Genomic DNA, 23,144 nt, shown 5'->3' with positions numbered 1-23,144 from the left:
TGCTCATACTGAAAAATGTAGTGACGATACGAGCAGGGGGGCCTCCAGAAGGAGCCGTGATGGGGGTTGCTGATAATCAAGGTGTGGCACGCTGAAATGAAAAGCATTAATAAAAATGTCTATAGTTTTACTGCATAATGTCTGACTGTTTGACTGTAAGGTTTTCTGAAAATGGCATTTTCTTATGTATGCAGGGGTATGTCTGGTACCTGGAGGGGTATTTTAATTTTCCTTTTCTGGAGGGTGGCAGTTGAATTCCCCCCTCAGTTCCAACGCTTAAGAGCTTTTTAATGACAGAGCAGTGAAAGTAGGCGAAGAACGCCAAACCAATATATTAAAACCCTGCCTAGTCCAAGCTTTTACACATGAGAGGTGATTGGAGAAACAGAATTCATCCCATCTTTATAGATTTTTTTTGTTTTTAATTTTCAGATTTTCTTTTCTCCAGGGAAAAAAAAAAACAAACAAAAATACTTTATTGGGCTATAAACAGGAATAAAATAATAATAATAAAAAAATCTAAAACCATTTTGAAAATCTCAGATCTAAACTAATCCCTTGGGTAAAAAGGTTGAGCTGCAAGCCAGAGACATTTAATTAAAAAGGTCTAGTCTGTCTGAAAAGCTGTATTGAGTTGGGTTTTACTCAGTTACACTGACTTGAGTAAATTCTTGGGGAAAAAAAAGACTTTTAGGAGTATTTTTACTACGCTGTAGTTTCTACTTTTACTTGAGTAATTTTATTATGACGTATTGCTGCTCTTACTTGAGTAAAATTTCTGGATATTCGACCCACTGTGAGCAACTTCACCAAATGAAGAACAAACTCATTTTAACCAAAAATTCACCAGACATACCAGCAGTTTTATTTAGAAAGAAACTGTTTTGGAAAAAAATTTTATTTTCTGTGATTTTGTTGTTATTCTATGAATTATTTTTCATTTTGCTCTTTAAAATATCAGAATTTCCACTTAACTTTCTATTTTGGTCCGACTGATGATATAATAAAAATAAAATGAAATGATTTCTGATCTTGATCGGTAATTGAGTAGCCTTTTTACCAAACACTTGTTTACCCTTTATTTTTTTGGTTTTTTTTACTTTTAGTTGAGCAAAAATATGTTGAGGTAGCGCAACTCAAGTTGAGCAGTTTTTTGGGGTACTCTGCCCAGCTGTCGTGAAATCAACCTTGAACGGGCAAAATATGGCAACCCCAATGGAATCGAGTTACCATGTTGTTTGACCCGAATGGACCGGCTAAAAACAACAATAACACACTGGATCATTTTGCCAGTGGTCAGTCGTCATATTTTCATTTAGCGAAAATGTGATGACGCTCCAGTCGGATATTGTCAGAAGTTACTTTGGTTTGGTTTTTTGCAGGCCTGAGGTGACATATAGTGAAGGATGCCAACACAAAGAACAAGCTCTGTTCCTCATCTTTAAAAATGCCTGAATTCCCTTCATTTGAACTTCACTAACCTAACGCTCAAACTTGACTTTGCCTCTGACTTCGCCCTCAGACTGAGATTAAAAAAGCAAAACTTCAACAAGGTGTTTTTTTTATTTATTTTTTAACAACGCTGTTTTGTCTGGATTAAGCTCTCGGAGCGATTCTGGCAGACTGACCTGGTATTTTAAGATCTCCACGTTGTAGTAGGAGGCTGACGGATTCTGCTCGGAGGCTTTTCTGAGGTAGGATGTCAGGGCTTGCATGTTGAACCAGAAGTCCTTGGAGTTGGAATCGCTTTGGGAAGGATCACTGGATGAAAGGCAAACAGAAAGAGGGGAGACACAGACGGGGAATAATCAGAGGCTCAATTAGGCGTCGCTCGCCTTGGCTTTGTGTGTAAAGCTCCAACAGCTCGGAAAATATGGCCCTGTTAAATTCGACCGGCTACTAAATCACAAATTCCAGTTGATTCAATTAGTCCAGCCGTGTGGTTCTGAGATAACTGGGAGGAAGCGGAGCGAGAAGGGAGGGGGAAAAAAAAAAAAGAGAGAAGACGCAATATAAAACAAATGTTAACAAAACTTTTTTTCTTTTTCTACATGGGAAGCAAAAATATACCGAATTACGTCTCCCTACAACTAATGAGGTGAGACATACCTCAACACGTTTAATGAATTAAGCGCTGAATGACGTACCCGCTTTATGAAGTGCTTCCTTGCTGTTTTGGGCGTCTTTCAGAAGAGACATGGACAGTTGAGAACCCGGTCGTGAAAAACGGCTGGAAAATATTTCCCTGACAGCTTAATGATAGCTTCATGTCGGATTACTAATTGAATTTCCTCTCGCTGATGCGTAGTGTGTTTTCTGGAGGCGCGTTCGTACGGCCGAGCCCAGATCCGTCTTTTGCTGGGCCGGCGACTCCCGTTTGTGTTGAGCTCATCGATTGGCTCGCTCGGGTTCTTGTCGCCTAGCCGGTTTGTGGCGAAGATTTAAAAAAAAAAAAAAAAAAAAAAAAAAAAGAGCGGCCTCACCTGTATAGGAGCTGCTGGTTTGGCAGGATCTGCTCCAGCCTGCTGGTGTTTTTCAGCTTGAAGGTGAGGACGGCCGGGGAGGGGTTGGTGGTGAACACCTTGATGATGCCCATTGGGAACGACAGCGTCATGTCGCCGGTGATCTTCACGATGCACCTGCCGAGCACAGCCACCGACCGGTTTTATACTTTTACAGCTTCCTCGTGACAGAGAGCAAAATGACAACGGTGACAAGTAGAACACGTCTCGTGTGATCCCGTTATTTTCTGTTGATGGTCAGAGATCTGCCGGTGCACCTCTGATTTGAACTGCATTTACACTGGGATTGGACCATGTATTTAGGTGATATGTGATCTGGAGGAACATACAGCTCTGGAAAAAACCAAGAGACCACTTAAAATGATTGGTTTCTCTGATTTTACCATTTATAGGTATATGTTTGAGTAAAATGAGAATTGCTATTTTATTCTTTGAACTTCTGACATGTCTCTGAAATTCCAAGCAAACCTTTTGCATTTATTTGCATAAAATGAGAAATGGTCAAAATAACAAAAAAGATGCAGAGCTTTCAGACCTCAAATTATGCAAAGAAAACAAGTTCATATTCATTTAGAAACAACAATGCTAATGTTTTAACTCAGGAAGAGTTCAGATATCAATATTTGGTGGAATAACCAATGGGATTCAATGCAGTGGTCTCTTCATTTTTTTGGTAAAATTATAATTGAAGGGGTGTGCATAAGACTGATTTGACACCGTTATAAACATGACATAACATCTGTCATGAACATGAAGGAGTTCTCATGATCGCTTACTGTTGTCATGAAGTGTCATTCGATTAATAATGACACTTTCAATGGACATTTAATGCTAATTTTAATAGTACTTTGCATTAAAAGAGTAATTATTGACCAAGTAAAGCAAAGTTAGCACTTTTAATGCAACTTTTAGTGCAACTTTGCGTTGAAAGTGTCATTATTTACCGAATGACACTTCATGACAACAGTTGTAAACATTCACAAAGACTTCTTCATATTTATGACTTTATGACAGTGTCATGTCGGTTTTATGCTTCAAATGAAGTGTCACCATTTTTTCCAGAGTTGTGTATATATATATATATATATTGTTTTTTCCCAAACGATTCAAAAAGTTGTCCATCTGAACATGTGAAGAGACAACGCACTGGTGCTGACTGATCCTTCATTAGAATCTAACTAGTGATTCCTAATTCACTAAACAAAGTCATTCCATTTATGTAAGCTGCACTCAGAAAATAATAAGAAGTACTTATCAAATGTCCTGTACTTATTGGGTTTTATTCTTAAATTTTTAGCCAACTAATCCTCTGACGCAACAGCAAGTTTGGTTTCTTGCCTTAACTTAAAACGTGCGGTTGATTTAGTCGGTGCGTAATATTCTGTACATCTGCACGCTTCAGTGGTGTAATGTAAACCCAGTCTACCATCAGTGTGTGTGTCTAGTGGGCCGCGGTGGTCTCTCAACCTTGTGGTGTGTCTTTGCTGCATTGCTTATGAAATGTTCCATTTGCTAATAGCTGGAAAAAGAAGCCTTCTGCACAGCAGCAATTTAGCAGCAGTTAACCAATAAAAGACGGTATGTTTGCTCTGTCCCAGACCATAATCTTCCTCATGCAGGTTATCCATCCTGAAAGAATGGTGTCAGACTCGCGCAAAGCCTTTCATACGTGCACAGGGAGAGGGAGAGACAACGGAGGTGTGCAGATGGGGACAAAGTGCGTAGTAAGAAGTGCGGACTGTAAAGCTCGTGCAACATAGTCCCCACGCAAACAGCAGCATGCACATGTGCAGATCAGCTCCACAGGCCTTTCCGAGCATCATGTGAGACTCACTTGGCAGGATCAGCTCCTTTGAAGTAAGCATTAACTGTTTCCGTGAAGGCCACGGCGATGGGTAAGGCATCTTGGGATGCCAGGGTCACAGGGCTCGGCCCGCGAGACGTCCCTGAGAAAAAAGAGAGAAAGAGAGAGAGAGAGAGAGAAAGGGAGAGAGGGGCTCAGGGTTACGGGTCTGCTGCCTCGTACGTTTACGTCAGATCATCTGTACTCGCACAAATAAGTAGTGTTATTAAAGGGACTAACGTAGATATTGTAAAAGAAGCTGCTTTTGATTAACTCAAACATTCGGCGTAATCACTGCACACCAAAATGCAAACAAAAAATTTAATAAACCGTTTTAATGACGTAAAAACTTAGATGTTAGATAAAGAGAGCAGCCGAGACACAGCTGCAACATCTGCAAAGCGACGTATATTTTTAGCTGCTGGTTGATTTCCCTTTGAAAGGCAGATCGGTGTTACTTCCTTTCAGGTAAACACACACACAAAAAAAGACCGTTCTCCAACGAAAACTTCATCCGTACCTGCTGGTGCTTCACACCGCTTCTCAAAGGCGGGCAGCTTGGCTACAAACCCATCATCCTCTTTACGCCACATTAAAAGGCACAAAGAGGAAGAGAGGAAACACACAAACGCACAGAGAGAGCGCAGCGTGAGGAGACGTGACGCTGAGAGAACACTTTCTAAAAATGTGACAATGGGAGGCAACGAGCCCCGAACGAACACGTCTGATATGACAGAGATGAGCAGCAAAGATAACACACACAGTACTTACTGTAAGTAAAAGTCTTGAATGAACACTCGTCCAGTGCTTTCTTAGAGTGGTTTTAAGCCAATATCCAGGTTTTCTAGGAGTCACTAGCTGCATTTCCATTGGCTATGGAATTGTGCAAATTGGAATTTTGAAAGTAAATTTGCTTACTAGAAAGACGGCAGTTTCAAAAGTGTTGATAAAAAGTTTTTGCGCTACAATTAGGTGGTTTTTTTTAGCTGCATCAAATTAACAAAAACAACAAAATCAGGCAAAATAAACACTTTTTTCACATCACACGTTTCGCGATGAGCAACCAGATGTTACCACTGGTGGAAAAAACAAAGAACACGACAGGAAGTGGCGGGTGGGATGATGATGCGGCATGTTTTTTAAAGACTTATTGAGTGAACAAACTTAAATTTAATTGCACATTTTATTTAATGGAAAGACAGCAATTGCAAAATTGTGTTTCCCGACATTAGTGGAATATCGGGGAAAGTTTAATTTGCGCACACTTGTAGTGGAACCGCAGCTGTTGACGGTTTTTGCTTGCAGTTCAAACTATGTACTAGATGGTTTAATACAGGATTTTTTTTGTTTGTTTGTTGGGTCACCTAATAAACACTGACAGGTGAGAGAAAACACAGCACAAAAGCTGTACCTTAAAGCAACATTTATTATATTATAACCCAATTTGCTCTCTAACTTTTGGCTGCATAGCCAAAAAATGGAAATGTGCTACAGTCTGACGCAAAATTCTATTTCTGTTCTATTTTTAAACCTCAGCCTTTCATTCACGTACACTTCTGTAAGAAATTAATATTTCTAATGAAATTATTAGATAATTGCTGTTGATAGTATTGCAGGTTTTGACCAATCAGATAGCACAGAAAATTATTTTAGAACTTTTTGGCAAGAAAGTACAGATTTATTAAAGCTTTGGCCATGCTTAGAAAATTCCTCTTATTTATGTTTGTGATGGTTGTACAGGGTAGTCATTTCCTCACACTAGACATTGTCTAATGATTGCTAAAGAGACTTTGTGACAACAAAACGTCATTTTTCACCACAGCGAGTTGTGATGTACAAATTGTGCTACCAGTGGGAAAAGGGGATTTCCCACTGAGTTCATGTACTTAAATAAAACACAATATTTTTTTCTAAATTTCCCCGGGTGAGATTACGCTACTGTAATAAAAATGGATTTAGGATTTTAATACAACTTTACTAGGGGAAATTCCCAATTAATCCTTAAGAAAAACCTCAAAGTTCTTTAGAAAACCCAAAAGTAGTTTCTCCTCTGGTCCGTTTATGAAAAGCAGCATGCAAAGAGATGAGGGTTGGCTCAAGACTTTTGCACATTTGCATAAGACGCCATCACTGAAATGTACCCAGAGAACAAACACTGACAGTGAAAATACAGAGGAGGGGGGGAGGAAAAAAATGCATCTTTTGTGTTCGAAAAGCCAGACTCACTTTGGTTTAGAAGCACATGAGGAGAAAAGTTGCTGAGGTCAGACCCTGAGCAGGAGAGGGGAGGAGCAAAAATGTGTTCAGATCCTGCAAGAAGAGGAGGGAGGAGAGAAAAAAAAAACAAGGAAGGAAAGCAGTACAGAGAACAGCAAGTTACAGAGCAGAACCTTTCTAAAAGGTTGGGGAAGGGTTTGAGGGAGAGGAGGGAGGAATAAACGCAGAAGAGAGAGATTTTCTAAAAAGTGAGCAGTACGAGGAAACAATCCTACCGACGGTGGGAGTGTTCCCGGCACTGAGCGAGGCGTTCGAGGACAGCGAGGAAGAACTCTCGGCCCGGGCGAGCGGTGCTGTCGGAGGGGGGCTGGCGTTGGATGCTTTGGGTGGGCTGAAAGGCCGGACCTAAAGAAATTTTTAAAAAATGATTGAAATCTTAAAGGAAATAAAAGAAAAAACATGTTGCTGAACAGCTGACGGACAACTGCATGTAAATACTTGAAGTGAAGACAACTTTCAGATCGTAAAAAAGGTATTAAATCCTCCCTCGACATTTTAGGGAGAGTTAAATGCATTTTAAGTATCAACACTCAAGAAATAAAACACCCGAAAACGAAAAACGTAACTTTTTGACTACCGTGTTAGTTGTACGCTTAAACTAAAAGGAAGTTGTTGAAAAATGTTAAGACAAAAAGCATAAAAAGGGTTTTATTTCTTTGTCACACCTTCCAAAGTGCAGCAGAGAAAAGTGAATCAGAAGCTTGGATCAGATTGAGGTTTAAATGGTTTCATCAGTTTAGAGCGAACCCACAATAAAACACTCGGAACAAGAAGAACTTAAAGATTTACGATCAGAAGAGAAAAAAAACGGAAAACTCAACAGGTTTTAGTTAAGAGGAAGTTGAGTAATAATGTTCAGAACAACATGGGAGCAGAACCTTCGACTGTAAGGCACGGGGGAGGAGGTATCATACATTCAGCCCAAAGTAGAGAGAAAAGAAAGTGCTGTAAAGCTCAAAAAGCTTTAAAAAAAATACAAACTAAAGTTGTTTTTTTTCTGTTGTCCTTACGGCCCCTGACGGACTTAGCGGAAATCTGTTGACAGACAGGATTACCTGGAAGGCAGCCCGGGGATCTCAATAAGCCTTTTCAGCTAGGATTTGACAAATATACCCAAAACAAAAACTGAGCTGAAAACAGGCAGCGACGCTTGCCAAAACGGGCATTAGCCAGTTGGCTCAAACTTGAAAACGTGTCGTTTGTAAAGTCACGCCATTGAAGAATCTGGGAAATCTTTTGCCCTGTCGGCCACGCCACCAGAGGAGGCGCACAGAAAACTCACGTGGAAATATATAAGCAGTGGAAGGATTACGCACAATTTCATTGATTCCTGTGAGTTTTCCGGTGGGGAGTTTGGGTCTGGACGAAGGACGCGGTGGTGGGACGAGGGCTCCAGCCGCCAGAGGGGTTGTAGGTCGGTTTGGTACTGGCACTAGACAAAAAAAACACACACTTTGGTTAGAGAGTTAAGAACGTATGGCTAGGTACAAATGTGTGTGTGTGTGTGTGTGTGTGTGTGTTCGGTTGAATCTCATGCATCACGTCTTGTTCCAATGACACAATATTTAGTAATAAAATAAAATGGAGAAAACACATTCCGAAATCAGTTTTACCACACACAAAAAACAAAACAAAAAATTAAAAATCTTGCATCTCAGGCAGACGGAACAGAAAAGCATCGGCAGAAACAACCAAAGCAACAAAAAACAAATGGAAAACCAAAAACGTTACTGTCAATTCTCAGGCAAAATCAATTCCAAACCCTCAGGCACACGGCGTGTCTTGTACAGCAACGTTACTGTTACCATGAAACATTTTGCTTGCTGTGGCTGCTGCTACTGTCCTATCAGAGAAGACGTCAGCGAAAGAGACGCTGCTGTCCTCTCTGACCGCCGCAGCTGCTGCTTTGCAGAAAGCATCAGCAGACTCGTTCGACAGGAAGTGGCTCGTCCTGCCGAAGCCGCCAGCCGGAGCCTTCTGGACCTCCGCTACGGAAGAGCCCGAGCCGTGACGGCACGGCGGAGCGGACCTATCCCCGAAAGCAATCCACTGGCTCTGGGACCAGGACACAGAGGAGAAGCCGTCAACGGACTTCGGGGTCTTTGGGGGGCTAGCAGCGGTCGGGCTTTTGACTGGGTCGATTGGCTTGGTGGGCTGGGTGATGGGGGCACTCTGGGCCCTCACCGGCGCAGGCCTCAGCCCTTGAGAAGTGTTTTCAGGGGAATCCCAGGGAGAGGTGGTGGATGAGGAGAAAGAGGAGACATCTTTGGACTGCTGGCGCTCTGCCACTGGGGTAAAGCGGCTCACAGTGTCGACTGAAGGAAGATATGTGATCGACAGAGGCGTTAAAGGTTAAAAAAAAGAAAAGAAAAAGAAAAGCAAAGTAGAGAAAATGAATATATTTGACAGACTTAACACTTGTAGTGCATTTTAAAAGCATCACAACACAGTTAATAACTGTACTCTATTAAAATCCTGAATTTGGAGATTCAGTGTTATGTGAAACGTAAGGAGTTTGTTATCCATTAATTAGAGGTTTAGGTTAAACAGTTAACATTAGATGTTACAATGTCAATCGGGTGGTTCATAAAGGGAAAAATGTCAAAATCAGTTTTGTGTCTGTACTGTGCTCCATCACTACTTTCTGTGAACATAAAATGATACTTTTAATGTTAAGTCGCAAGCCCATTTAATTTTTTCCTCTACAGACTTGAGAATCACCTGAGGAAAGTTGAACACACAAAAAAGTCAGATTGCCCCCCCGAGTGGTCACATATTTATAAGCTGAATTACTCAGAAAGCAGGTATAAGTGATAAGTCAAGTGGAGCCATTTCAAGCATTCGGCATCCTGAGGTGAATGAGTCTTAATCAGCGCAGACAAACTATATGCTAATTTTACTCGAACACTGATTAGGATATTTCCAGCTCATTGTTGTAACATTTGAGTAACACATGCATTAGTTCCAAAGCAGTGGCAAAAATGTGCCATACACTCCCTACTAATAATTTATTTTGGACATATTTAAAAAAAGAAAAAAAACATGGCTTCCAGGACAATTTGAGATCAAAATATGTTTGCTACCTTTTCAGATGCAAAGGACTATGATGTGGTTCTTAAGCAGACTTGCACTCGCCCCTCCATTACCTGTTTCGATGCACTAACAGATATTCTTACATAACAGAAAGCCTACTGTGTGGAGTCAGGACGTGGACACTAAAAGACAGCTTCAGATTACTATTATCACAGTGATGTTTTGTTTTTAGAAGTATACTTTGGAAGCTAGAAGGCAAGACTGACAAGTGTGTTAAAACACAAACTGCTGGCTTGTCAACCGAACCCATGAAACGCAGACTGCTAACTTACTAACCAAATCTACAAAACACAGACTGCTAGCTTACTAACTGAACTTAGAGCTTATCTAACTATCATCAGCATTACATACTACCAGTGTTTCTAAAGGAAAGAAGTCAAGATAATGTACCTTTACTTCACAAATTCTAATAAATTCAGTGGGATTTTATTGACTGTTATAACCTACACTATTATCTTCAGTTCCAGTATATGTATGTTTTATTTTTCAAAGGCGCAATGCAATCTCTCTGAACCTGGAGCCACAGACTTATGGAAAGACTGTCCAAAAGTAAAACGAACATGTTATTTTGTTATTAATAATGTGATTTTGTCAATCAATTGAAGAAAAGAGCACCTCTGTATTAGAAAAGGGAATCAAAGAAAACCAAACTTTAAGATAAAAACATAAACATGGAAGTGGTTTGTTGATGAATGGCTCACGTTCAGGTTAATATTCCTCCTCAAGACAGAGAGGCACACACATTTTACCTGCTGCCTCTGGCAGAAAGACCTCAGAGTCATTCATCAGAAAAGATGGAGATGAAGGGATTGGAAAGAAGACAGAAGCGAGGTCTGACGAGAACAGGTGAGAGGGACATGAAAACAAACGTTATGTGACGTCAACTCAAAAAAAAAAGAAGGAATAATTAAGAAAAAAATCAATGTGCAATATAATCCTATATTGCATCATTAATGTACAAATACACTTAAATTAAAAGAAAAAATAATAATTCAGTCATCTTACACTTGAGGAGCCCGTGTGTGTCCTACGATATTAACACAGCTACTCTGTAGACGGAGACACTTACTTCTGATCAGGAATCCGAATAGAAGCACTTTTTGATGCTCTTTTGACTTTAAAGCCGAGACCTTTGACAGTAATGAGACTTTGTTTGACAACATATGTGCCTGTGGGCTTCATAGCCCACCCTCTGACCTCGATGAGGTGCCAATTAACCGTGGATTATGCTTAACCTGAGTAACGGGTCACTGCTAATGTCACTCTGTTTAAACGCCGGTGTCGGGCATGTAAAGCATGAGAAACATGTTCAGTAACTTATAAAATCCATACGAAGAGTAGATGTTCATTATTAGAAGACATAGGAAAAGTAAAGTAGAGCTCTGCAAGGCAAACTGTAGATGGTTGGAGTGTAAAAATGAAAGAAAATGGAGAAAGTTATATTTTCTTTCCTTCAGACTTTGAGTGATACGAAGTGTGATAGTCTATTAAAGATCATATTCTGCTGGAAAATAAAAGTCTCGAGGCACAGGACATTTTGAAGTTGTTGTTTTTTGGGGGGGTTTTGCGGCTAACCTGCTGTGGACGACAGAGAGGAGGAGGACCCGACTCCTGAAGCAGAGCTCAGCGGATCCAGAGACAGAAGGTCGTTGTTGCACAGCCTGCCAGAGCCGAGACAAATCACGTCAATGTACGAAGAAGTCGACGCTTAGTGAGTCAGAAATTGTGCAAACAATGTCACTCTGGTTCTAAACACAAAATAAAAAGAAATCTCTCATGTTCCGACTCACTCGAATGGCGTCGACCCTCTGGGTTTCGCTAGTTCGTCATCTGCGGGGGGAGACAAGCACAAGCAGAAGTCTTTTAATTTGCGCGTGCGGAGAGGAAGTTAATAACTTTTTATAATTGTATGATTTTTAAAGAGAAAAATAAAAGAACAATTTCCATTTGTCTCACCTTCGACCTGAAACATAAACACGAGAGAAAGCCACCACCTACGGCTGAGCGTTAGAGAAGCGCTGTACGAGTCAAAGGTCGGAACTCAACCAGTTCCGAAACATCCAGGTGTTTCCAGACCTCCGACAGGCACCGTTTGAAACAACCAACTTATGCCTCACAAATTAAAACCCTGTAGCACCAAAGTACCGCAAAAGTGTTAATCTGCCGAGTTCTACTGAAGTTTTAATACAGAGGAAGGAGCTTTGAAACGTGGGTTTCGGTTGGATTTGGCAAGTGGAAATCAATGCAAAAAAAGTGGCTTTTGGTTAATCGGAACCGCTTTTCCAGAGCGCTACAACTTCTCTCAAAGATCCATTTAGTAACCTGAACATCGGGAGTCTGCACACGCTCGCCATTTTTAACATTTGAATTGTTTTTGTTTTCAGGATGGAACGATGACACGACCAGTAGAGGTTGAGTTTGTTGACGGCTGCACAAGGCATGTGGAATCTACGCCAATGTAAAAAGAGATTAAAAACTGTTGAAAGCTGTTTGTTGTGTAATCGTTCCACACTGGAATTTATTATTATTATTATTATTATTATTATAATTATTATTATTATATGACGAGTGGATGCATACTTCTGACTGGAACTGTACCCCTAAACGCCAGAGGTAGAAGAGAACCCAAAATTAAAGCCATTCAGGTGAGTAAACTTGTCAAAATAGGACACTAAAAGTTTGCAGTGAGGGATAAAAAACCATAAATATCAGTGATGTTAGCGTCTATAAGGGGGGGTTGGCTGGCTGCAGAAGCAGTGTGAAAGGCTCCCTGGAGGAGATAGAGATGAGGGTGGAGTTGGGAGGGGAGGTGGAGGCGCTGGCCAGTGACTGTAGTTAAAACATACTCACCCTTAGCCTTAGATCTTAAGGTAGATACTCCAGTAAACCCTGAGCGTATGCAGAGTATACATCTTTGAATGCAACCGCCTTTTGCAAATTCATCAATTTTAACTTTATCGTTTTATTTCTGCCACATTTTTGAAATTTCAGAAAAATAATAGAAATATAACTTGAGTCTAGGAGCTAAACACACACACACACACACACACACACACACACACACACACACACACACACACACACACACACACACAAACAGTTTTAATAGCTGTAAACCTTATTTAAACACATTAAACACAAAAACTATCAATCACTTTGATCGTTATATATATAGACATGATGTTTACCAAAGTCAACAATCCAACATGTTCTAATATATATATATATATATATATATATATATATATATATATATATATATATATATATATATATATTTTTTTTTTTTTGCCTGGTTGGCATTCGGGTCGAGCTTTGAACTCGTCACACAGAGCTTTGCAGTGCAGATGTCGAGAATTTAACGGGTCAAACTAAACAATCCTGTTACCTCGTCCTGTGGTGCCATTCCACAGACACGACACCTGGGTTTTTTTTTTGTTTTGTTTTTGTGTTCTTCCCATATTCCAAATATTTAGGTGCATCTGACGTTGCTAATCCTTTTTAATCGTGCGCACACACGGCCTGCGCGTCACTCACCGGCAACACGGTCTGGAAAGATTTAGTCAAAATCTGCTGCTCCAAAAGTCCCTCGTCTAGATTAAACAAGGCCCATTGCAGAACTTAACTTTTTTAGATTAGTCATGAGAAACGGGAAACGTTTAAGTTCGCATCTGAGCGAAAAGAGAAAAAAAAAAAAAATATATATATATATATATATATATAAAAAACAATAACTCTAGGTAGTTTGCTATCAGATTGTTTTGCTGCACGGCTCTGTGGTGCAGATGTTTCTTACGCTTTTATTCCCACATTTTAAAAAAAAACTGACCAGAAGGTAAAATACCGAAGGCGAAAGATAATTTCTGACTTGTCAAAACATCCAGCTGATTAAACAGTTAGTCTTATTTGTACCGGTGAGGGGAGAGACATCCCTCATGCATGACATTTATATATATATATATAAAAAAAAGGGTGGTTATTTACTTTTTCTTGGAATATGTTGGTGTTGGCTTGATATCTGGAGGTTCTTATTATTCATTTTTGTTCTACAGAAAACTTCTTAAGGAACAACCGGAGCCAACGAAAACGCAGCCAGAGCCGTTCCTCTCAGTCCAGAAACATAAAGACATAAAAAGGTTAGAGGGAAAGAAAAACTACTTACTGGACTGGTTCCTGCGCATCTGTCCCTGGAAAAAACACAATAAAAAAAGTAAACATTTTATATATATATATATATATATATATATATATATATATATATATATATATATATATATATATATATATATGTATGTACAAAACAGCAAGAGTGGCTTGCAAAATGTATTCATAGCACTTGGATTTAAATTTGAGTCTTTTTTGGGGGGGGTGTTTCTACCAGGTTTACACATCCATAGAGGCTGAAATGTTTCCCCAGTTTTCTTAAAGAAACTCTTCAAGCTCACTCAGAATGGATTAACACCTGACTGTGCTCACTGTTTACGTCTGGACTTTAACTGGGACGTTCTAACACCAGGACAGGACCTCAACCAGTCAGCTGTAGCTGTGTTTGAACGTTTGTGGTCGACTTCCCATCGCAGTCTGAAGTCTGTAATGAAGTTCACTTGAGTTTACCTCCAGTCGTCCCCAAAAACTGGACAGCTCTGTCCTTTTCACTTCACAATTGTGTTGCTGTAACCCCAAAAATATCTTTGTAAAATACACAAGAAGCTTTAGTGGCTATAACAAGACAAAATGTGCCAAAGTTCACAGGGTATGAATACTTTTCCAAACCAGTATGAGACTTAAAATAGACGTATGAGGGAGAAGCGATAACCTTCAAATTAAGCAAAATTGGTGTCTAATGCTTGCGCAGCACCAATTTTCCGTTGTGCCGCCATTGTTTTAAAGACAGTACTGAATGTTTCCAGAGGTCATCGGAGGTCAACCACCCAGCCCACATTTACAAAAATATATGGCGTCAATCCACTGCGCTCCCTTTGTGCCGCAAAAAGTTTAGTTTGTCTCGTTAAGATTTAAAAAGATTAAAAAAAAAAAAAAGAAAGTTTCCAGAGGTCAAATTGCCCTCCCACACACACATTAAAAAAAATCGTGGGCGGGCTGGTTGACCTCTGATGACCTCTGGAAACATTTACTAAAATATCTAAACTGATAGCAGCCAATTTCATTTAATTTGAAAAAGAAGAACCAACACTCAAGTATACGTTAATGGTTGTAGATCATCTCTCGGGAAACCACTTGTTGATCCTAAAACATCTTTTATCAAATGTTATATCCTTAAAGTATTTATGAAGTCTCAACATGATATAACACCGTGTAGAATACGTCTGAAAATGATGGCGTGAATTGTCCCCCACCGGCAGCGGGAAGTTTCCACTTGAGCGTTAAAGACGGTAAATCACGGGACCGCTCCGGACTCTCACATACCAGACACTAAACCTAGGGTGAAGAATTCGGCAGCTGAAAACAGTGTATTTAAGCCGAGACAACGATCAGTCGGGGACAACGGAGAGCGTGGCCCCGACACTTCACCAACTTCCTTCCCAGAGCCTCTTTTTTGTTTTTTTCTCCCTCGGATATAAATCTGCCACGTCCTGCTGCGAAACACAAGATACGCAAGGTACGTTCTCGAGAGGGGGAGGGGGTTTGACCGAACCGAGAGTAACTTCAGTTTCAATAAAAAAGCCATTTCTTAGAAGAAGAAAGGTTAGAGGAGCTGTCAGGGGGCGGAGGGGAGAAAAAGAAACAAAATGGGTTTAAGGAACACAGCAAAACGTTTAACCACCGTCGAGCTGCGAGGCCGGGGCTTAGTCCCACAGGCGCTAAGCGGCAAATGGGTTCAATTACAGCGCTTGCTGGCCACACACACACGCACGCACGCACACACTTACGCTCACTCACTCGCTCACATGACTTCCATTGCTGTTTCAATAAAGGGAACGCCACGGAGGGAGAAGCAAACGGGAGAAGAAATGAAAAAGACAGAAAAATGAGCAGCGAGAAGAAACAAAAAAAAAAAAGAAACAAAACAAAAAAAAAAAAATTGAGAACAGCGCTCAATAATTCACTCCAGATGAAGCTACGGTGCGCCACCTCGGATGAAAGTTTGAACTTTAATTCAAAATGTTTCTGTGGTTCCGAAACAGGAAAGAGCGAGCATAAATGGGAACAGGAAGAAAAGATGGCAAGTGCGACACGGCGCTCCAAAGAATTGTTTTAAATTTTTTTTAACAAATGACCTAAAGTAATGTTGATTTAAAAGAAATTAAATTAGAAGGGTTAAAAATGTATATACGTTTCTCTACACAGAAACTTACTTTTCACATCAATTTCTCCTGTAAAGGGAAAATATTTGTGGAAACTACACACCCTTGGATATGTAGGTATGAATCATTTTGCCTTGAATTTTATGAACACACCTGCTCAGGGACTACAGATGGAAACTAGCTTAAGCTAAATGCTTTTTTAGGAATGTCGTCCCAGTTTTAAATAAGCTAAGTATCTGCACTAATCAATGACGTGCCTTTAAAATACTAAAAACAACTCGCTTTCATTTCACTAGTCATTTCAAAAAAATAAATCCCACCGTTTTCGGCATGTGAACACGGGAACTTTTTCTTTTATAACTTGTGATACGGTGAGAAACGTATGCGCAGGTGAATGTTATTCTGTTGGGTTCAAAACGGACTGTGGAACAACCTGTAGCACATTTCTGTGACTTCTGCATATAACCCTGAAGCAAAAAACACAAATAAAAGGAAAGAAAGAAAAGAAGAAAGAAAATTGGAAAAATTTCCTCCTGATTTACTCTGTGGATCAAACATTGGTTTACAAATGCTTCAACTTCCAGCATCTGTTGAAACATCATTTTGACCATTTACTATTTTCATTACTTTCCTTTCCTTTTTTTTTTTTTTTTTTTTACTCTGCACTTTCATTAGTATAGTGGTCGGTCGTTCTACCAGAAGAATTATTTCAGGCTCATTAAATTCTGGAAAACTCGGAATTCCCACCGTTTTTGGTCTTTAAACGCATCAAGCGACTCTGATCCAGTTTAAGTTTAATAAAAATTTAATGAATGCTTGGAGCACAGACTTTGATGCACAGTTTCCTAGATTTTTTTTAAACTGCCAAATAACATGCAGCATTTTTTTTTTTGTGTGTGTAAAAGTTACAACCCTTTGAGAAAAAAAAAAGAATCATAAGTTCAAACCTCCCAAAAAAACACCCAAAAAACTTGGGATGGTCTCGGCATCTCTAGGAGAAATTAAAGAACTGATCCCCGTTAAGTTTTTGCAAAACCGCAGCAGAGTCCTGTCAAAAGCAAGTTGGTGTAGACAGAAAGCAAACAAAGAGACGCTGAAGAAACTTCAAACGGCGAGGAGGGAAAGAGGCTGAAGAGCAGATGAAGATGCCATAACTTTCATTTAAGCGATCAGTCGGTGAGCACCGCTAGTAAAACACACCAGGGCTCCTTCACGAGACTTGCCCGCTCTACTACAACAACAACAACAACACACACACATGCAGGCAAACAAACACATAGGAGGCGGTGTTTGCACACAAAGCGGTAGTGGCTTTAAACTTTAACGACTGCAGCTACTTTCGTTAGAGAGTCACTCGGAGGCCGAGTGAAGGGAGAGAGGACAAGGAGCCGGACGAGGGGGTCTGCCGCCGGCGTGAAAGCAGATCCGAGTGAAGCTCTGCGAGCGTGAGGTCGGAGGGGCGGTGACATCAGCAGTGAAACGGAACCCGAGTCCGCAGGAGTAAAAGAAAATAAAAACAAAGCCGATTCACGCTAAACCAGAGTCAAAGTAAAAACAAAACACGAACCAAGAGTGGACAGGAGATTTAGTAAACTGGAAGATGTTGACTGAATTATATATGGCATTTTACTAATCTACACAAAATGCATTAGACAAAGTGGAGCGCTTCAGTTTGTTCCCCTGCTCTGGATCTGATTTTAGGTGTTCCCCTGTTGCCCTCTAGTGTCACACAGGCAGAGTGAACTTCTGCTGCAGCAGCGGGATCAACAGGTCGGTGTGCAGACGGCACGCTCGCGCGAAATGTTACCCGTACCGAGGTGGAGGGCGACAGGATGATGTTTCCGATGGAGGCTTTGAGCTCGTCGATGTTGGCTCGGTTCTGATGCGTGCCGTTGTTGGGCTGGACGGGCTTGATCTGCACGTGGAACTTCCTGGGCTCGTCCTCGTCCTCCGAGTCGCTGGACGAGTAGAAGGAGTTGTCTTTGGGATGTGAGGAGACGAGTTAAAGAAAATGGGAAAAAAAAAAAGAAAAACGCCAAACAAGCACGACAGAAGGAAGTGTGAAAATAAAGGATATCGTTTTCGTTCACTTCTGGTCTGATGCAGAATCCCTCGGCATCAACTTGAGGCACGTTCTATAAAAAGAAAAATTAATTAATAAAAAATAAGAACCAAATGCTTCAAAAAAAATAAAATAAAAAAACTTTTATATAATCAAATAATAAGTGTTGAATGTCTGGAGACATCATAATGCACTGAATAAATAATCAGAAAATTTATTTTGGTTTTTGCTCAATGCTTTAAAGCAAATATTCTTATTTGAGAAACTTTCTATTTATTCACTAAACAAAGAACCAACAAACTCTTCCCAAGTGGGGACTTTTAAATATCCCAGAAACGTCAAATGCAAATGAAGGAAAAAAAAAAAAAAAAATATATATATATATATATATATATATATATATATATATATATATATATAAAATAAAATATATAATATATCCTGAGCTGTTCTGATGTCCTAAAACTTTAAACATTTTGGTTTTGCTTCACTACAAAAACTCTGCACTCAACAACGCAGCTAAAAAGTTGAAAGAAAAAACTAATTTCTTCTCTTCTGCTAGTGCAAAAATTTAACAAACTTTTAAAAACTATTTTTAAGCATTTTTGACAATTTGATTTCATAAAGTAGTCATAGCAATGTAATCTCCAGATAATAATTATTGAAGATAATTATTTAGAAACATCAGATAAACAAAAAAGTTTCTAAATAATTATTATTCTGTACAAAACTTTATTTCTGTACACTGATACATCTTGAAAGGTCTGGAATATTATTCTGACAAACTAAAGTAGAAAAGTTTGACCGTGTCTATAAAATTGTTGCATTTTAGACAGACTTTTCAGTCAAGTAAAGGGTTAAACATGTAGCCCCAAACATTTTCCTTGAATTTCAAAATCAGAGTTCTTTATAATGAAATGTGTTGCTCATGCAAAATATTGTAAAATATAATCTATTACATTTTTTCCTCTAATTAGTCCCTACAAATAAAAATGTCAAAATCTTTCAAAACTATATTAAAATTGTAAACTTTATATACTGTCGCCAGAATAATGTCAGAAATAAAAAAGGTGATGCTCGCTGAAAACTGTAGAAAATTCTTGAAGATGGAATAGTTTGAATTATTTACACAATGTCTTCAATTTAAAATTTTACCTAATATTTTAATTAAAATTATTATTCACTTTTTTAAATCAGGATTTTGAGCAATATGCTTTTCCTCTTCAAAGTCTCCAAACGAGGAATCATTTTTAAGCATTCGATTGTGATTTCTTCGAAACTGTTAAGATAATATGAAACCTTAACTTTCTATAAACAACCTACACTTGCAAATAAGTAAATAAAAATGTATTTATGTGACAATTTAAAACTTCTGAAGGAGTAGTTCTGGTTTCGTCTACAGGCAGTATAACTGAAGCAACAAAAAATAGAAAATAAAAAATAAGCATCAAAATCTCAAGAATAGAATTTTAATCACTTCCATATTAAGTACCTCTAAATGGCGCCTATATACTTTATGCTTTGCATTCGCAGGGATATGATTTTGTTGCCATTTTCTATTTTTGGAAACGTATTCGAAAACATCATCGGCGTATAGATTTACGCTACGTAACAGAGACGGCAGGTGTGGGGTCATTAGCTTGCTTACAGCGTTCTGGATGTCTATGGAGCCATAATATCCTGGGGGAGCACCGTTGGCAGTGTTCTGCGTGCACAAACAGAGAGAAATGGATGAATGAATGAGCAAATGTACAAAACAAACAGGAGGGAAGCGACAGAGGAGGGAGGGGCGGAGAGGCTGGGAAGTGCGGAGTAACACATGGCAGGAGGAAAAGAACAATGGTTTGCTCCGCCTCCTGCAGCCTGACATTAAAATAACTGACCGCGCCGACATGAAACAGATCCAAGGGAAACTCAAGAAGATCAAGCGTGCAGCTAATGTCTGTTTTAATAAACTTTATACTCACAGCAGCCTCGACTTCTGTAGATTCACTGAAAGACGAAAAAAACGGCAAAGTTGACATAAAAAAAAAAAAAGAAAAAAGAGAGAAGGAATAAAACCGGTCAAACTGTGCTGGGAGCTCAAACTGTGCTGGGAGCTGAAGCCCAAACTCACGTCGAGTCCGTGTCCTTGTCTTTCCTGCGGCCGGGAATGCCAAACGTTTTCCTCTTTCTGGGTTTGGCACCTTAACAGCAAAACAAAAACTGAAACCGTCTGAAACCGTTTTCGATTAATTTGCTATATTTCATGTTAAACTGTCAGGTGGAGCTCTACCTTCTGTTGCGATGGCCGTGTTGCATTCCTCAAATTCGATGGGTCCTAATGAGACAAAAAACAAAATGATTTAGGTTCATTTGGCACAGGAAGGGTCAATGGCCCACAACTCTGGCTCCTATGAATGTGCATCACGCAATGATCACACAAACACGCACACGCACACACACACACACACACACACACAGCGCAGACACACAACATGGAGCCTGGCGTGCCATGCAGGATGTGTACACAAACAGAGCCGGGCTGATCCCACAGGGCAGACAGGGTCAATAGTAAGAGTCAACTGTGCGTCTGGTGGCCCTCGCAGAGACGTGACAGTGCCTCCGGTTGACACGAAGCACGACACAACTCCACATAGTCTTCCTCGGAGAGATACACACAGCCTCCCTCCCTCACCCACCCACCCAGCCACCCGCCGCCGCCACCTGGAAGTCCACGCAATTAGAAATGAATCTGAAAAGCAGGACGCGGCTTTGGCATTCGCAGCAGACAGACGCTATGCGGGGAACTAAATGTGCCCCGCGCTGGGACACGCAAACTTAATGCTATTACAACGAGACAAAAAACAAACAAACCACAAAAAAAAGGCACAAGATTACATGTAGACAAAGTGTTTAAAGCTGCATGGATAAATCAGCTACTGTGGCTTATGGAAAGCCCTTTTTCACCTTAAGCTGCGCCCTGCGCAGAACCCCAAAGTCTAAATAAATAACCATGTGCTGCTTTGCAGAACAAGTTGCATTCACAATGGATGAGATACACTCCATTGACATTTAAATGAAATTGAATTCACCGGATTTTATTTAGGGGTATCAGAGTAAAGTGGGCTGAATACAAATACATGAAAAACTTTTGATAGGCAAATTTGATTTGAGAGGCTGATGACTGAAGCTAAAGCTATCAGTGGCTGCAAAAGACTTGGAGACTGGGACAGACGTTCATCTTCCAGCAAAACGACAATCTCAAAATACAGCCAGGTCTAACATGGAACGGTCTAACTTACAACTTGCCTGATTGGCTCTTAGCAACAGCTTTGTGCTCTCTAAACCGCCATAGAGCCAAACTTAAAAGTTTTAATTTTATACAGAATGTACCTAAGCTCATATAGGTTGGAAGGCAGATAGTGGCAAAACTGAATGTCGCCCAGCCAACTGGCAATAAATTTGTACTTACACATGCTAAAAACAGCTAGCATTACTGGTAATTAGCTGATAACATGTCTAGCTAGCTTTTTCCTAGCTAGCTAGCCAACTAGCAAAGGGTGTTTTCATCAGCTACTAACTGGTAGTTGCTAATATACCATCAGCTAGTTACTGCTAGCCCCAACCACCTGGAGTCATAAAACACAATGAAGACGTCTGGGTGCGGCTCAGACATTTGCCTGACAGAAAAGTCCAAAACATACCAAAAAAAAAAAAAAAACTACATACATGAATATGCTAGATTAAATAGTCCTGCTACGATAAAACACAAGTCCTGCATGTCCTGAATGTAAGACATCTTAATACCTTATTTTAAGATACATGAATTTAAGACTTATGAAGAATATGCAGACACCTTGTCACAGGAGGGATGAAAACTTTTTGCACATTTCATAAAAATTTTTTTTTTTTTTGTAAGAAGCAGAAAACTTTATTTAAAAAAAACACAACACGGTGTATCATTTGCCTTTCCGTTCACAATTACACAGACCTTTGTGTTTTTCTAAACACAATATAAAATTACGAGAACTAGTTTGTTCTCGTAATATGAGAAAAACCGTAAACAGGTTCTAGGAGTACAACTGTATGAATGCTTTAGTACTGTATAACCAGCAGCACGCGGACATGTCTTAAAATCTCTTCTAGCTAATAGCTATGATGTCGCACAACCAGCCATCGATTTATTTTTGCAAAACAAACAAACAAACAAAAAAAAACACTTCTTTTGCTTACTTGGACACATCAATCAGCTGGTGAGAAAACTGCCAAAAACAACTCGGTTCACACTTGACTTATTGCTCATCAATAATGCAAGTTCGCCCTCGAGGTGCTGCCCCTCCATCGTCACGCTTCATCTGTCACTCCAGACAGATTTACCGAGGCTTTTCAAAGGGCCGAGGCTCACATAGGCTCACAGTTTTCACAAACAGGAAAAACTGGAGGCAGGAGGACAGGCGATGCGGATACGTGACAGTTGGGCAAAATCCAAATACGCTGCACGCTTTGCAACTCCTGAGAGGAGAAACAGCAAGATGAGCAGGAGGGGGTGGCACAGGGAGAGAGACGGAGAGAAGAAGAAAGAGAGGAAGATGGGGCAGGACCCCTCTGGCGGTTTTTCTGATACACTAACATGCCTTGACCTGAAAACAACAAAGCTAATGATATTTTAACTCAAAACGTACACGGCGGCAGAGGGCCCATGCGCCCTCCCCGGAGGACGCCGGTAGCGAGCGGGATTGACGCATTGTCTGGCGCGCGCGGGGCTGAGTGAAGCGCAGGGAGGCAGCGAGTCACGAGAGGCACGCATCACGCCAAGTGAAGTGGATAAAGTACACTGATGACCGATCTACGCTGCCGTGCAATGTCAGGCCCACTTCAGCGCTGGCAAAATGCATGGCAGCGGTGGCGGCGTACCAACCGCCACAACGGTTTGAAGAATCATTCAACAACTTTGCTGTAATTATCCAGAAAAATACGGTTGTTTCTTTAACTTTTATGAGGCCTTTTGGCGTTGGTGGGTTTAGAGAGAACGACTGGAGAATCTATTTAAAAATTCTGATCTATTTAAAAATTCTGATCTGGTAGCTGGGAATCCTACT

The 23,144-nt window shown here is 40.2% G+C and overlaps 1 protein-coding gene across 12 annotated transcripts in view; it reads right to left on the bottom strand.

The window, feature by feature from the left end:
• The window catches only part of fcho2 (FCH and mu domain containing endocytic adaptor 2), a 56,218-nt gene that overhangs the window by 3,791 nt on the left and 29,283 nt on the right, over nucleotides 1-23,144 (bottom strand). For 2 of the 12 annotated variants that reach the window (XM_081613941.1, XM_081613940.1), the window contains 19 exons: nucleotides 20,339-20,383; nucleotides 20,180-20,249; nucleotides 20,031-20,055; nucleotides 19,712-19,768; nucleotides 18,079-18,136; nucleotides 17,815-17,990; nucleotides 13,898-13,922; nucleotides 12,586-12,624; nucleotides 11,526-11,565; nucleotides 11,311-11,396; nucleotides 10,485-10,568; nucleotides 8,448-8,957; nucleotides 7,959-8,074; nucleotides 6,858-6,987; nucleotides 6,592-6,675; nucleotides 4,886-4,945; nucleotides 4,357-4,468; nucleotides 2,484-2,639; nucleotides 1,629-1,761 (listed from right to left, as the gene is read on the bottom strand). In XM_081613941.1, the coding sequence (XP_081470067.1) occupies nucleotides 1,629-1,761; nucleotides 2,484-2,639; nucleotides 4,357-4,468; nucleotides 4,886-4,945; nucleotides 6,592-6,675; nucleotides 6,858-6,987; nucleotides 7,959-8,074; nucleotides 8,448-8,957; nucleotides 10,485-10,568; nucleotides 11,311-11,396; nucleotides 11,526-11,565; nucleotides 12,586-12,624; nucleotides 13,898-13,922; nucleotides 17,815-17,990; nucleotides 18,079-18,136; nucleotides 19,712-19,768; nucleotides 20,031-20,055; nucleotides 20,180-20,249; nucleotides 20,339-20,383 (2,006 nt within the window). The remainder of the gene's footprint in view (nucleotides 1-1,628; nucleotides 1,762-2,483; nucleotides 2,640-4,356; nucleotides 4,469-4,885; nucleotides 4,946-6,591; nucleotides 6,676-6,857; nucleotides 6,988-7,958; nucleotides 8,075-8,447; nucleotides 8,958-10,484; nucleotides 10,569-11,310; nucleotides 11,397-11,525; nucleotides 11,566-12,585; nucleotides 12,625-13,897; nucleotides 13,923-17,814; nucleotides 17,991-18,078; nucleotides 18,137-19,711; nucleotides 19,769-20,030; nucleotides 20,056-20,179; nucleotides 20,250-20,338; nucleotides 20,384-23,144) is intronic. The other 10 variants (XM_081613943.1, XM_081613944.1, XM_081613946.1 and 7 more) reach the window with 10 other exon arrangements.

This window comes from Poecilia reticulata, chromosome 12, assembly GCF_904066995.2.
Source record: "Poecilia reticulata chromosome 12, P_reticulata-male-v2, whole genome shotgun sequence".
Taxonomy (NCBI): Eukaryota; Metazoa; Chordata; class Actinopteri; order Cyprinodontiformes; family Poeciliidae; genus Poecilia; species Poecilia reticulata.
This window is presented reverse-complemented; position numbering and strand designations above follow the sequence as displayed.